The sequence below is a fragment of the Triticum urartu genome, chromosome 1 (assembly GCF_003073215.2).
Source record: "Triticum urartu cultivar G1812 chromosome 1, Tu2.1, whole genome shotgun sequence".
In the NCBI taxonomy this organism is placed as follows: Eukaryota; Viridiplantae; Streptophyta; class Magnoliopsida; order Poales; family Poaceae; genus Triticum; species Triticum urartu.
In genome coordinates, this window is record NC_053022.1 from 459,221,261 (window position 1) to 459,237,227 (window position 15,967).

General features: G+C 43.6%; 2 protein-coding genes across 2 annotated transcripts; both read right to left on the bottom strand.

Annotated features, from left to right (window-relative positions):
* Window positions 1–1,641: 1,641 nt before the first annotated feature.
* Window positions 1,642–6,101, bottom strand: LOC125518840 (MADS-box transcription factor 21-like). Its single transcript, XM_048683716.1, has 8 exons — window positions 6,018–6,101; window positions 4,960–5,160; window positions 3,163–3,244; window positions 2,820–2,884; window positions 2,633–2,732; window positions 2,478–2,519; window positions 2,302–2,343; window positions 1,642–2,187 (listed from the first exon to the last, which is right to left on the bottom strand). The coding sequence occupies exons 2-8, from the start codon at window positions 5,139–5,141 to the stop codon at window positions 1,945–1,947; spliced, it is 756 nt and encodes a 251-aa protein (XP_048539673.1). The 5' UTR covers window positions 5,142–5,160; window positions 6,018–6,101; the 3' UTR covers window positions 1,642–1,944.
* A 5,370-nt stretch (window positions 6,102–11,471) lies between these two features.
* LOC125518845 lies at window positions 11,472–15,101 on the bottom strand. Its single transcript, XM_048683723.1, has 3 exons — window positions 14,813–15,101; window positions 12,518–12,768; window positions 11,472–11,724 (listed from the first exon to the last, which is right to left on the bottom strand). The coding sequence occupies exons 1-2, from the start codon at window positions 14,904–14,906 to the stop codon at window positions 12,557–12,559; spliced, it is 306 nt and encodes a 101-aa protein (XP_048539680.1). The 5' UTR covers window positions 14,907–15,101; the 3' UTR covers window positions 11,472–11,724; window positions 12,518–12,556.
* Between the last annotated feature and the right edge of the window lie 866 nt (window positions 15,102–15,967).

Below are 15,967 nucleotides of genomic sequence, written 5' to 3' on the forward strand. Positions count from 1 at the left end.
AGGACTTGCCTTTTTTATTTACGTATTAAGTCGCTAAAATAAAATGAAAAACAAGTGATGGTGGGGTTTCAAACCCGCGACCTGCCCCTAGTAAGCTCGGGTGGACAACCACCAGATCGGTGGCCATTCATGTTTTGATGTCACGACTAATATCTACTTCCTCCGTTTCTAAATATTTGTCTTTCTAGACATTTCAAATGACTACTACATACAGATATATGTAGACATATTTTAGAGTGTAGATTCACTCATTTTGCTCCGTATGTAGGCACTTGTTGAAATGCCTAGAAAGACAAGTATTTAGGAATAGAGGGAGTATATCATATAAACATGGACAAAAAAATAAATTTAAAAAGAAATGTGTTTGACAACACAACATGTCCAAAAGGGATAAATATTTTTCATGTTGTTATTCCTTCTTGTTCTATGTAAGAAAACCACTTATATTCTTATGTTTGTGACATTTTAAAAATGTTCATGTGTTACAACAAAGAGGTACGTGACATTTAAAAAAATGTTTACACATTGTCAAACATATTTGTGCATTTAAAAAGACATATACATTGTATTTAAAAATGTTTACGCATTTCAAAAAACTGTTCATGACATTTTTACAAATGTTTGTACAATGTACAAAAATGTTTACGTAGTTTAAAAAGTGTTTTGTCCCATCAAAAAGTGTTTCTTACCATCCAAAAATGTTGAACACTTATTTGCAAAAAGTTTCAAAATTTTGTATTTGAAAAAATGTAAATCATATGTTCAAAAACTATTAAACGTCTACAAAAATGTTTTTAGATGTATACTTGAAAAAAATAGACGTCAAAAAATATAATTTTTTCAAATTATGTTTAACATTTTCCAAATACATGGTTAACATATTTTTAAATATATGTACAGATGTCTATTTTTTGACACATATGTTTTACAATGTTTAGACGTTTTTAAAATGTCGCATACCTTTTTTTGTAACACATAAGCATTTTTTAAATGTCACAAACACAAGAATATAATTTGTTTTCTTACATAGAACAAGAAGGAATAACAACATGAAAAATGTTTATTCCTACATGACATGTTGTGTTGTCATAGCCTGGAGGTAATCTTAGTTAACATCGACCACGAGGTCACATGGTTGAGCCACGGTGCTCCCTTTTTTCGGGTTACATTCTTTTTAAATTTATTTTTAGGTCCCTGTTTATTCGATATAGATATTTGTCATCCAAACATGAATAATCATCAGTCTGGTGGTTGTTCACCCGAGCCTACCAGGGGCAGGTCGCGGGTCGAAACCCTTTTGAAACAGGCTTTCGCTCTGCTTTATATGTAAAAACCTTGGACTTTAATCAAATTTGTGCAGGTTTGATCTTTTGCAAAGTCGTCATGATACAGAAGGTGGAATTAGAGATGACAACTTCAAGGTCTTCAATGTAATTTTTTTACTATATCAAGGACATTCGTCTTTATAGTGTGTTTTATTTTCTTTGATATATTGAAATATCAGGTCATTTACTTCAAATTTCATTGCCACATATACTAATTAAGCATTTTTGTGTAATTTTAATCGTTTGAAAAATAGTAATACTTGGCTATATAAATCACTCATAAAATGTAAGACCCTATCTAGCCTTGACGCACAAGTGCACTTGCTCACAAATGTGATATATAAAAGGCCAGGTCATTCTTCACAATACGCACACGCTCTCGTACTCACTAGCCACGTCCCGTACGTACTACATACACTTCCTCGCTTCGCACACATCACGCAATTATTTAGGTAGCATACCGCAATACAGTACTGTGGTAATAAAGTAGACGTACGTAGGTTATCCAGCAAACCCATCGAACTAGTAGAGGACATGGATCGGTCGACAGCGCGGGTGCTATCTCCCGCCGTGACGCGCGCGCGTCCCGAGCCGCCGAGTGGAGCTAGCTAGCGGTCGATCAGTTCAGTTGGCCCCCCTTAATCTGGTAGCCGAGGTGAAGAGCGGTGGTCGCCGCCGCCGCCGCCGCCTGGGACGACTGGGAGTAGCGCGAGGAGGAGGAGGCCGCCGCCGCGTCCTGCAGCATGCTCACTGCCTGGTGGTGGTAGTAGGTCCTCGCGTCGAACGTCGGGAGCACCTCCAGCTCCGCCCCGCCCGACGACGGCGGCGGCGCCGCCAGGGCCAGCCGCTCCGCGTCCGCCACCTGCTTGCATACATGACCGACGATCGAGCAACACATTACAACTATTAGAGATCAACACCAGACGATCTTTGGTTACAGTACACTGAGAAGCATGCAGGAATGTGCCGTGCGTACCTTGGCTCGGAGATACATGTTCTCACTCTGCAGATCCGCCTCCTGCGTGCATGCATGGATGGATGGTGCAGCGATGAACAAGAGGAAGGAAGGGTCGATTAGCCAAAACGCACCAGGAGGATAATCATATTTTGAAATGGAGTCAACCGGTATATGCATATGGATGGATGAATTACCAGCTTCTGCATGTATTCGATCTCCGCGAACAGCAGCTCGTGCTGGCGACCAAAAGTGCATATGGATATTGGTTAACTTGATTGATGACTGGAACGGTGAAAACTAGTACTGTACATGTAAGTGTGTAACTAGTTAATCACAAAGCAAAAATCACCTTCTTTGCTCTGATCCGGCCGATGCCCTTGTCGAGCCTGTTCTCCAGGCTCTTGAGCTCCTTCAGTGTCAAGTTGCCGACGGATTCGCCCATCAGGTTCCTGAAGAAAATTAAGTATAAATATTAGGTGATGATCAAAGGATGAGAAAGTGAGCCTCGGCCTGGTGACTCCAACGTACGTACATACCTGTTTGCATTTTGCAGGGACTGTATCTGATGGCGCAGTTTCGCTGATTCTTGCTGAAAGTATTGCTGGTGTACGTACGAAATCAAGTAAATCGACTGGAACCAGTTACTAGTAGCTAACCGGCCACATCAGATAGCTATTGTTATTTTACAAGCGTGTTAATCTACAACAGGCGATCACACATCTGCAGACGGTACGGACACAGTTATATAGTACTAGCGGGCATTGGTTCGTCAGACAGAATTTTCAGAACGCCGTGAGCTGTGTTTTGTACTGAATCAAACGTAATCCATATGATCACAAGTTAAACAGCGTGTTTGGGACTGCAAACAGAACCGCTCACCTGAGAATTGACGTCTATAGCTGGAGCAGAGCCAGAAGCGCTTGCAGAAGCCTTCTTGTACCTGTCGATCGTCGTCCTCGTGCTGAACAGAATATTCAGAAACACAAAAGGACAGTTAGCCAGCCTAGATCTACGTACGTACTACAAATTAAGCTATCCTATAATTTCATCAACAACAAAATATATATAGAGAGACATAGAAAGAGGCATGTGCGTGCGTGCGTGCATGCATCTGATGATCTGAATCTCGAGTGGAGGAGCTCTTTAACACCCTTAGCACGGCAGAGGAAAGGGAGCAGGCGGGAAGAGCCAACCTGGGTTTCCTTCACCATGCAACCATCGACCGAGCATGCATGCACTGCACCCATTTACTTTGTTGATGACAACACATGTACATATCCACATCCACATCTCACCCTGCCCGGTGCACATGAACGAAACTCGAAACCACCCTTTATTTCAGGGGCGTGTGTGCCATGCCATGCCTACTGGCTGCTGCACGTGCTGACGCATCCAAGCCATTATACGCATGGTCACACGTACGTATACGGCGACTGCAAAGACAACTGAAGGTATACGTATACGTACTCTTGGATCTTAATTAAACAAAACTCTTTATACCTTTGAAAATGAAAATGAGAAGGCAAATGCAGACTATAGTAACAAGCCATGGAATGAGTGTACACTGCCATCAATTAATTCATGAGAAGGGATGAATTATACCAACAATGATGCGTTCAAATTATAGCGTTGTTCCAGAAAGTGTTTTTTTTTGCCAAAGTGTGATACTAGTATTATTCCACCATTAGAACTACAGTATATCGTTGAAATTTAAATTATACTAGTATAATAATGCATTTGATGAAGTGCCCAAACCTACTAAAAAAATTGCTCACTATTACTTTTGGTGCACTACAAAAATAAAGTATTGTGCCTAGCACATACTTCTTGAATGCAGTACTGCTTGAACGTACACATATTTGTTTTTGGGTGAAGCATGAAAATACACAATTTTCTGCCAAAATTTATGGGTCGTATATCACCAAATAGTATACGTTTTCAAAGCTTGTACATCAGTACATGGGTGAACTCACCCAATGCACCTGGCCCTATCATTTTCCATCTAAAGACTAGCTAACTAAAGTTTAGCTTATACCAGGTCCTTACATACAGTGGCTGTGCCAGGACTCAAACATTATCGCGCCGAATACATATGATTATCAACACATTTTGCACAATTTCCCGGCTTGTTAAAAATTAAAAAAAATTGTTTCATAATCTTGCTAAAGAAAATCTGCGGTCAGCTGACCATACAGCCTCTAGTCATTTGATTTCATCCACACAGCAGAAGCATATATGACATGGTCTAGTTTAATTCTTAGTGTTATTACACGCAGACGGTTAATAGCCTGGGATTAAACCGGACCTTAGGCAATACTTGAAGGTTCGAAATGAACTTTCTCTGATTCTCTCCTTCTAAAATCCTGGACCAAATAGAAGCACTTCTAGAGTTCATTTTTGTGTGACAGTGGACACGCATGAGATTGATCATCCCCCCGTGCATGCAAAAAACAGCATGCTTGACCAATGGCCTCGCAGACATATATAGGGGTAGACAGATCAAACACAAGCACATCATTGCAACTAAAAATTCAGAACTCAAATTTTACCAAAAGAAAGGGAAGAAACTAACATTAATCCAAAAAAGTAGCATGCTAGCTTCTCGAAATCACGTCACGTCTAGCTTGACAAGCTTCTTTTCGGGCGGATATTGGGTGGCTACGTGCCCATGCGTACCTGTTACTAGCATACTCGTAGAGGCGGCCGCGGGCGGAGAAGACGATCAAGGCGATCTCGGCTTCGCAGAGGACGGAGAGCTCATAGGCCTTCTTGAGCAGCCCGTTCCTGCGCTTGCAGAAGGTCACCTGGCGGCTCGTCGTGTTCTCGATCCTCTTGATCTCGATCTTCCCCCTCCCCATGGTAGCAAGCAACTCTAACCTTGAAAGAATACAACAAAGATGGCCTTAAAGATACTGATGAGATCGAGTTTAATTAGGACGGGAACAAAACAGTAAAATTAACAGTTGCATGCATGTATAGTGTGTAGTCTATAGATCGTGGGTTGATGTTGAACGTCTGCTGAGAATAATAGACCTTGATGAACTTGATTAGGACGCAGTTAGCCTGAACCTTTAGACCAAAATTCAGTTGCCTAAATCACGAGTTTGAATCAAGTCTAGTACTATTGGCTGGATCTAGTTGTGCGCAAAAACAAAATTTTGAGCTTAAACAATTAAGAACAGAATATCATGCAAAGAAATGAAGAAAAATAAAGATGTTATACGTAGTACTAGTAGATAGATAGAATCTTTCATAGATCTACCCTCGAAACGAAAGTAGATAGATCTGAAACATGCACCGAAACCTTGTGCTAATCCTGAGCTAGCTGGTACGCATGCAAGCAACTGCGTGCAAGGAGAAACACACAACCACATGCATAAAACCAAGTCGAGAGGGAAAGTATGTCTACAGCTTTTACACACAAAGTTCGAGAGATTCCAAGAAAGAGAGAGGGAACCAAACACACACAAGAGGAAATTAAACTGCTTGACCTCCTTGCAACAAAAATCACCGGAGCTACAAGAGAAACAACAGGAATCTGCATGCGCCGAGATCGATCTCAAAGCAAGCCCTAGATTGAAACCCCCAAAATATGAAGATGTCTACATGTGACCAAGAGCTAGAAAGAGATCTAGTGAAAAGGAGGGCTTCTCTCCCGTTTCCGGAACAAGAAGCCCCGCAGATTGAGGAGCTAGGCAGAGGTGTAAGGAAGACGAAGCAGCGATCGACCGTACCCAGAGTCCAGTCCTGAAGCGGAGGTGATGGACGGGACAGGGGGGGGGGGGGGGGGGGTGAAATCAGGAAGCTGCAGCCAAGAGGGCAAGTGGAAGGGGCTGGTCTCGCTGCAGCTAGCAAGGTTTCCTTTTAAAGAAGGAAGGAGAGAGTGGTATGGTGTGTGGCGTGCCTGCGGAGTTCACTGACTTTTCTAACGTGACGAGCTCTTTTTTACGGCAGTCACATAGCAAAGACCATGAATATGTGCGTCGTGAGAAATAATCTCCACCATAACTGGAAGACACCGGGGGAAGGGGAAGAGCTTAATCCCTACGCAATCTCTTTAGGCTGCCAATACTTCACAGCTATTATGTGCTTAAGAGGGTCTATAATGGACCGCCTCAAACTGATCTTAAACACTCGGGCGGTCCGGCCGGTCACTGACCGGTTGAAAAACTCAACCCTCCCGCCTCAAACCGGCCTCAAACGTCCGGGCTGACCACCACCCCTCATATCCAGCCTAAATGTAGGACGGATATGTTGAGGCCCGGGAACGTCAGCCACATCGAACTGACAGCCGGGTCACACACGAAATCGCCTGAAAACCCAACGGCCCCTCGGGCGTCTTCTCCGGTGGGAGTGTGAACGCCTCGTCGCGTCGCTCCAACTCGCCGCCCGATGCCAAAGTCTGGATGTTGAAGCCGGACGGCGTCCCCCTGCCCTAGCCACATCCTCTTCCTCCCTCTCCGCGTCGCTAGCCTGAGCTCATTCATATCTTTTTGTCTCCCTATTCCCTCGTCGTCCGCCTCCGCCATTTCCCAGCGGAAGAAGATGACTTACAATATGCTAACGCCAGATCGCCGGTTCCAGATTCAGGAGGAGATCCGGGTGAGGTGCGCCGCCCGGATCGCAGCTGGCCTGCCTCCGGACTCGCCGGAGCCGGAGGAGAAGGACATGGATAAGGAAGAGGAGGGGAGCAGCAGTCGAAGCCCATGGAGGTGGCGGATCCCGAGGAGGAGGAGCCGGTGCCGGTTGCAGGCTTCACCATGAAAGACGCCATGGCGGAGTTCGACGGAGACCGACGTGCTTTTCGACAAGGTGGAAGTGGAGATGGAGGCCACCGTAGAGCCGGAGTTGCATCTGCTGGCCACGTACCCGGAGCCCGGAACGGAGATAGTGGACATCTCCAATGACAACGAGTAGTCTAGCTTAGGTTTAGTTGATCTACGACTACGTAGATGTTTACTTTGCATGGTTTGTATGGTCTTAGGGACTGAAGTATGAAGTATTCATATACAGAGATGAAATTTTAAGGGATGCCCGATCATTGCCCACGGACGAACCTAGGCACGTCCGCGGGCATTTAAGAGGCCGGATTTGTAGATGCTCTAACCATGTATGGGCAAACTCTCCTGGCCATATTAAGGAAGGAAGTGATGTTCGTCTCTGGTTTTCTTAACTTGATCAAAATTTTGCCGTTAATAATTGGGAAAAACATTGCTCTTTTATTAGATAACTAAAATCTCAAGCTTTTATCGAGTCTTTGCAACCACAAGTCTTTGCAACCACATCAATAGATGATACAATCATAAGATTTCAACTCTCGGCCTACGCATCTAGGAGGCACACAAGAAAAATCACACATGGAAACAATATCGACGGGAGATGATATGTATAGGTGTAAATATCCCATAGAAGAGACCTTTCCTCTTATCAAAGACAACCATGCATGTTCCTGAAAAAATCATAATTATCAACAAATGGTAGCTGTCTCAAACTGTGGATTAGAGCCCACAATGTTTTGCATAATCTCCGCGATCAACGGCCAAACATATTGGCAACACCACAAAGGGTTTTAATGAGCAACCACCATGAACTTTGTCTTTTCATATAGAAGGGATTTTTGACAGTTAATAAAGAAAATTGGCTGAAAAATAAAAGCCAAGTGCGCCACATAGACTGAGCAAAATGACATTTGAAAAATGAATAGACTGGAGTCGCAAACAATATGAATTTTTTTCTTTATAGCTAGAGAAACAAAGGAAGCTACTGGTAGCTGCTTATTTTGTCTTAGGAAGTAGGCCATATGCATCAACACAACTAACATTCAAGAAAGGTACTTGTCATACATATAGATCATCTTACTTTGACATTTGTAGCGAATCCCCCAAGGGTGCATGCATGATGCAAGGTTATTGAGTCGTCCTTTTTCAGAAGGAGGTTGCCTCTCCATCAATGTGATGCATACATCTATATTATTAAAGTACAAGTAACATCATTCGGCATTCGGTACAAAGAGAACACATCAAGGACATATAAGCCACAATCGGAGTCTAACAGGAGTACATGCATGGGCACCAGGGAAGGGAATGACTTAACCCCTACGCGATCTTTACAAAAGATGTGGCTGCCACTACTTGGCAACTACGCTTAACCATGCACGCCCAAACTCCCCTGGCCATATGAGGGAAATGTTGTTTATGTCAGCTTCTTTACTTAACTTGATCAAAGTTTTGAAGTGAGAATCATATATTCAAAATTGCGCAAACATTGCTCTTTTAAATAACTCGAGCTTTTATTGTTTCTTTGCATTTAGGATGCACACAACCACTTGTACATCAAGACAATATCAACGGGACATGGCCGATGAAAAGCCACTTGGAAAAGAGAAGTAGAAGAGAAACGTGATAAGGACCATTCCAGCTGATCACACGCCACTGCCAACAACACCCAGTGATCCTCTAGTGTTTGAAGTCCTCGACCCAGTACGAAGATGCGGAGCCAATGCGTTCATAAGCAAATATTATGTGGCCGAGAAGCAAGCTTCGCCCTATGAAAGAAAAAAGTGTTTCTGCAAAATTAAAAAATTACCAACACAAGGTATATATCATCCAATTGAAAAACAGCCACATCATCCAATCGCAAGACATATGGGCGACACTACAAGGGGGCATAAACTCCACCCGGACAGCGAAATGACATTTGAAAAATGCACATGATCAGTCGCAAAGTAACAATGTGATTTTTTTTCTGTCATGTGTAGGGAAGCAAAGCAAACTATCTACATGTGACACAACTAACATGACAGGAAAAAATGAACATATCCGTCGCAGCCTAATTTGTCTTCCGAAGTCGGTCAAGTGCATCAACACAACTAACATTCAAGAAAGGTACTTATCACACATATAGATCATCTTACTTTGACATATCTAGCTAAGGGTGGGTGCATGCAAGACGATGATGTAGGCTCAAGTGCTTGTTGTTTTTTCTACGTGTGTACGCACATCTAGACCGGAGAGACACAACACAAGTGATCGTTCTCACGAGCTAGGTAAGGTTATCCAGACCGCGGCAGTCACAACTAACCATCCTAACTCGGAGAGAGGTGCATGCACATGGCCGCTAGCGCCATGGGCATCTGCTCTAACTTTGTTCGGGCTACCGGCAGCACGATCCAAGTCGTGGCCGTCGCTCTCGCGGCTTCCGTTATCGAGGGCGAGGACCACGGCGTTCACGCCTCCCCATCTCGGCGCAAAGCCGGCCAGCGGGCCGCAGGCGCACGGATTGCCATCTCTTCCTCAACAGGGAGCTTTGCTTCTGCCGTGAGGCAGCTCCGTTTCGGGAGCCCCTGCCCCGGATCGGAAACGCCGGGACCAACCATTTATACCCCCTTCAAGAGCGCGACGGCGACCCGCGCCCGCGCGCGCTTGATCGAATCCATCCATCGGCACCATGCATGGCTCTGCGTGCCCGGGTGGTGGCCATTCGGGCGATGCCACTGCGCGAAGATGAGGGGGCAAAAGAGGAAACAAGTGGTTAAGCACCACCCACCGGCTACGTGCAGAGAGAGTAATTGTGTTTGGAACACTCTGGTGGTGAAGGGAAAGGAACTGTTTTCGTTGAAAAGTACACTTCTGATCCCGAGCTCAAATGAGCTCAGGATTAACACTAAAATCGAAACAAATGAAAACAAATTTTAAAAAATATTGTGGCGAACATTGACAAAAGTTTTGTGCGCCTGTAAATTTCAACGTGAAATGATATTTGTAGAAGGCGTGGCGAAAAAACAAAATAGTCACTCCGAAGTGCTTTTGAAAGTGACACTTTTTTTAGCATTGATTTTTGTTTTTTTTGGTCACGGCTTCTACAAATGTTATTTCACAATGAAACTTTGCAAGCATTGAAAACTTTTGTTAATATTTGTCACAAAAAAATTTAGCTTTTTTATTATTTTATGATTTTACTGTTCATCCGGGTTCATATGGGCTCGAGCTAAGAAACTCCATGTCATGTTATCGTGACTTTACTAGTGGTAATTCGCGTCTAAGCTTGGGCTCATCTGCAACCGATAACCAGTAAATCCAAAAAATTCTGGATGTTTACACATTCGAGGACTTATGGGGGAAAATCAGGTCCAAACAATGATTTTTTTTCAATGTTTTTTTCATGTTTTTTTTTTTTGCAACGACCTCCTTAAATGTGCAACACCAACTTCTGCATGCACATCGCGCATTCAAGCATCTTAGATACCGGAAAAAATTAGATTGTTTTGAATATTTCTATTTTGAACTTGCTTTGCAGATGCACCTAGACACCGAATCGCTGCACTCACTTCACTAGCTGTTGCTACTTTATTTGTTTTTCTCCTGGTGGCAGCATGCAAGCAATGATCGATGGACCACACACGTTGTGGCCTTTTGTATAGAAGTATGCAGGCCCCCTTTGCATTTACCCTGCCAGCCCGTTGTTTATCTTGAGAGACGATGTTACAAAGTCGGCCTCAAAGAGACCCTGGCTCAAAAGGAGCATTGGGCTTGTTTCAGGTAAGAAGAAAGATATCCGTAATGATTCACCGAATCATTGCTTTCAAGCCATGGCCATGCGCAATATGTTGTCCGCATCAGTACATGTATATACTGGCTTGTTCATACAGGGGTCATGGGCATCACACATTTTGAGAAGACAACATCAAAGCTCAACATGAGCTGAACAATGGAAAGCGGTTAATTTCTGTCACATGCCTTAACAGTTTTTCGTTTTTCACTGGCATGCTCATGATATAGCAGCAAAAGCATAACATTTAGAAAATTAGTCCATATGGCAACCCTGCTTCAGATCAAACTAAATTTAAAACACCACGAATCATCTATGTTCCTTTTCAGTGAGCAAAAAATAACAGGTTTGAGCCATTTCCATTAAGCGGTACTGCTCTATCCCGGGCGCAGAGAAACAGATCACTAGATTAGGTATGATCATCATTATATCATTGAAAGTACAGTAATCTTGAGCGGATGCCTTAGGCTAATCCAGTAAGACCCTAAAAGTAAAAGGCTAATCCAGTAAGACCCTAAAAGTAAGTAAAAGTGGTATGGCACCAGAAAGCATCGAGTAGAAGAAAAGGTTGCATACAGAACTTAAACAGAACCCAGAGCCCCCATGTGCTATACGCAATACAGCCAGGAAGCATGCTACAGTAGAAGAAATCACTGGCTGGGTTATGCCTTTTACTAGAGAGGTGTATATATATCAGAATCTGTTTTGCAACAAAAGAATGTTTTCGAAAACCTTGACACTTTGTAGAGCTATTTTCATGGATCGTGAATGTCAAGATATTCACCATATATAAAACTAAGGTACAGTAGACCTTCCTCGGTAGGCTGTCTGAGTTTAAATACAACAAATTCTTTACATTAACACAAAGATGATGTGATGATCTGCCAGCAAAACCTGTCAAGAACGAGAATTTGTATTAAAAAAGAGTAAAAAAAGATGTCTTGTGCTGCAGATTTTCTGTTACTAAATTCAAGACATATTGGTTATGTAAGCTGTTTAGATTCAAACGCAAGACAAGTTCACACATTTTCCACTAAATTGTGTGGCATCATGTACCATTATTTAGGATAATCAAACTGGTTATGCCTTTACATAATTGTGTGGCATCATGTACCGTAAATATCCTCATTGATTTTATTGGTCGCATGCATGCAAGTACACGAGAAGGAATGTTGCTTGGAATCAAAAGAGGTTGTCAATGAATCACAAAATTATTTGGTTTGAACATGTAATATTTGCATCTGCCAAAACTTTTGGCGCGTAATATGATAATACGAGGCTACGAGCAATGTCTAACTTTTCAATATTTAACTAATGTCTTGTATAGTCATCATAAGAAGTTTGTGTAGTTAAACTACTAAAATGATTGTGTACATAGGTACCCCAAGGCCCAAACACCATATATCGTCATTAGGCAAGCACCTGTTTTGGCCTTTTTATCTTCAACTAGATTTTTGCTGGTCTAAAACTGTTCAACCAATAACTAATTAAAACTAACGAAAAAACTGAAGTCCAGCATTAAGATTAAGATCAGGGAAACTTATGTGAGCACATTAGGCAATGAAACATCACAGGACTAAGTACATGAAAAAAACACATGTAGATACGAAATCAAAGTGTCAAAGGAAGTACTACAATATACAGAGCGTTACATCAATCATATATGCTGCCGTAGTGATAGATATACCTTGTCAGCCAAGATACTTTTGCTGTACAGAGAAGATTATCAATCTCTAAGGCCAAGCTCGACCTCAATGTCATCATCCTCTTCAAATAACTTCAGCAGCCGTGCATGTTGCTCCTCTCTTTTCTTCTTCTGCCAATACTTGAAAAGGAAGAATGACAACAGACCGGCTGCACCAATTCCTAGCAGGACAAACAAAACTGTTTGGCCAGTGTGACTTTTTGACTCATCTTTAGATGCATCATCAGCTAGTCCTGCAAACATCGTAGATACATTTCAGTGATCTAAAATCTTGAGTGTGTACTTGGGCATATGGATAACTTAAGTGGTTTATTCAATCTATGTGTGCCCCAAGCTTGGAACAAACGTTAGGACCTTGAAAATAGAACAACAATGCAATACAGCAGCATCATTTTCTCAACAGAAAAAAAAAAGCAACCATCATCGGAGGAACCCTGCCCACGTTTTTTCTTTTTTTTTGGTTAAGAAGGAAATGAGAGGCACAGGAAACAGATCACACAAAATCTAACCATAGCGGCAAAATTCCGCACCCACCGGGAGTTAAACCCAGACCGATGTGGACACACTACAGCGCTTCCAACACTGGGCTACCACCCAGTTCTCAACAGCAACGTTTTCTCACTTTTACGGCTATTGCTTCAAGATCAATGAATCTTGCGCTATAGCATCCAACTGAACTGCATTTCTGCTATCCTGTGCTAGCATACATAACCATCACTATGTATGAAACTTGCACAAAACCATTTGCAACTGCTACCTGCTGGATACCAGATACATTTTCTAGTTGATTCCCAGTGGCAAGCAGTACAGGCAAGATCTTACTAGCTGGCAAGCTACAAATCCTATGATAACCTGGCTGACTTTGGCTGATTTCCATACAAACTATCATAAGTGACTGAGTTACTGAATCATCGTGTTGTTTAAATGGAAACCCTACAAAGTACATTAAAAGAACAAACTGAGATTGTTCAGACATGATGCTAATTGATCACGACTTATGCTATGATGTTGGTTCAGATGTTTCTAGACAACCTGGGATAAATAAACCCAGCCCCGACAATAATTTGCAGTAACTGTATAGCTAGCACAATTCTATTTTATCTTTCTTGGGAAATTTAAAGATCAAGCTAGAAAAAACTCGGTAAATCCGCTCAGCAAAGGAACAAAGTGAACGTAGCAAGAGATGGGGGGCTACATTACTAACAACTCTATTACACTATTCGGTTCTGCAGCAAGTTGCATCCTACTTAGGCTGCATCACCAAAAGTATGCAATGGTTATGATTTAGAGCAAGAAGTTAGTTTTGCTTTCCAATTTGAAGCTACTATAAAGTAATGGTCAGAAGTATAACCGCATGAGACCGCTACATTTTGGCACAACGCTTTACCATAATTTGGGCACACTAAAGTAAAATAATTGAGTCGGAGCTGGCCATAACCACCCATATGACACATGGTTCTATATTAAACTTCCTCTTTATCAAGGGCTATGCTGCTCTAGACTAAAAAACAGTTAATAGATATGAAATGGCTTGGCTTTTATCATGAAGAGAAATGATTGTAAAAGCAATAAAAACAATGCAATACTAAAGCCAGTGATGTGGTTCAGAGACAATAATTCTGTAACAGTCCTAGCAAAACGCGACAAATAATAAAGTGGTGTGCCCAACATATGAATCTTGCTTTTGCAGTTTCCTTTCTATGCAGTAGTTAGCCATTTTGCTAGTTCTTGATCGTCACCTCGATAAGGGGCGGAAATAGCAGAGAAATGCTAATATTTATCAGAGGCTCCAAGTGTGATGCATCAATCTGGAACTAACAGCTCTAATTTTCGGCACGCGTTTTCCGCAAATAGTTTCGACATCGATAGCAAGGAGCTGACTCTAGCGCATGCACCTATTTGTCCCATGTAATTTCTTATTTCGACTTCCAAGAGAAACGCTACAGCAATCCAATCGACCTGAGGCGAAAGGCCAAAAGTATTGGACTGAAATCAGGATCCTACGGGTAAACTGGTGAATTTATTCATGAAAATAAGTGAAACTGCCACGGGGATATCGCGAGCTCTTCGGCCTAAATACAAATCTTCATAATTAAATAGACTCGCAAACCATAATAATTCTGCACTTGACGATAATAACGGAATCCCGAATCCCCCAATCAGCGGGCCGGCGACTCTTCGCCGATCCCAAGCGACGCCCCTCAGCCAGATCTCCAACACCCCTCGCAGATCCCGGCGGGCTAGAGCAGATCGAGCGGGGCCGGAGGGAGCACGCACCTGTGGCGAACTGGGCGCAGATCGCGGCGGCGGCCAGGAGGAAAGCAGCGGCCGGGCTGGATCTGCTGCCGCATGCGCCGAGCGGCCGTCTCATCTCCGCCTCTCTTCCCGCGCCTGCGTCTGCCTGGCGACCGCGACGACGAAGCTGCCGACACCTCCTCCTCCGCCAAGAGCTCGAGCCGTGTTGGTGGTGGATCGGAGGTGAGGTCGGAGGCTTGGGTGCCGTTCGCCTTCGGTGCGGTGTTTTTGCTTTATTATTATTCGTCTGGTGGGTGGGTGTCGACCGGACGCGCTGTTCGTTCTTGCCCTCGAAGGCTCCGTTGCACGCACAGGCACAGCTGGGCGGTCGTTCTCGGCGTCTCCGTGCCGCTGCCAGTGGGCCCCGGTGGGGGTCTGCCAGCGGGTTGTAATGAAAGGGTGTTTAGTTTGGGAACGTATCTTCTCAAAGAAAAATCTTCTGAAAAGAAGTTTGGGAACGTATCTAGCGAGCCGTCGAGATAGCCATCCAAGAGGCCAAGATTCCCTAAAAAAAATCCAAGAGGCCAACAACACCTTCAAAGCATATGTTTTTTTTTTGAAAGATCCAGCTCGGCTGGCGTTTCATTCATTAAGCAGAGAGAAGGCGGGAAAACAAGTGTTGATCAAGTGATCATGGGGTGAGGGGGAGGTTACAGGCCTGCGTACAGGCAGCAGTGCTAAACTAGCGCTATTTCTCACGGTACATTCCCGAACGGGTGCTCCATGCATTTCGCTCCAGCGATCCTCCATTGCTCCATGTCTCGCCTGCAAGCCTCAGTGATGCTTCTCACGCATACAGTCTTTCCTCTGAATGTGCATGCGTTGCGTGCAAGCCAAATGTGCCAGCAAACAAGGGCCAACAGCGATTTTGTTCCCCGACGGAATCTTGGGGAGGCTTGGTCGATCATCCTTTTGACCTGATCAGTAGTTGTTGTTCCTGAGCTCCAGCACGAATGTGCCAGGGCGCTGCATCCGCACCATGAGGCCACTTGGTCCCAGACTTGGACGGCGGTCGGGCACTCCCAGAAGAGGTGCGAGGAGGTCTCGAGGCTTCGGAAACAGAACTGGCAGAAGTAGTTGTTGGGCCATCCGCGGCGTTGCAATCTGTCGCAACACCATAACCTGTCCAGGTGCAGG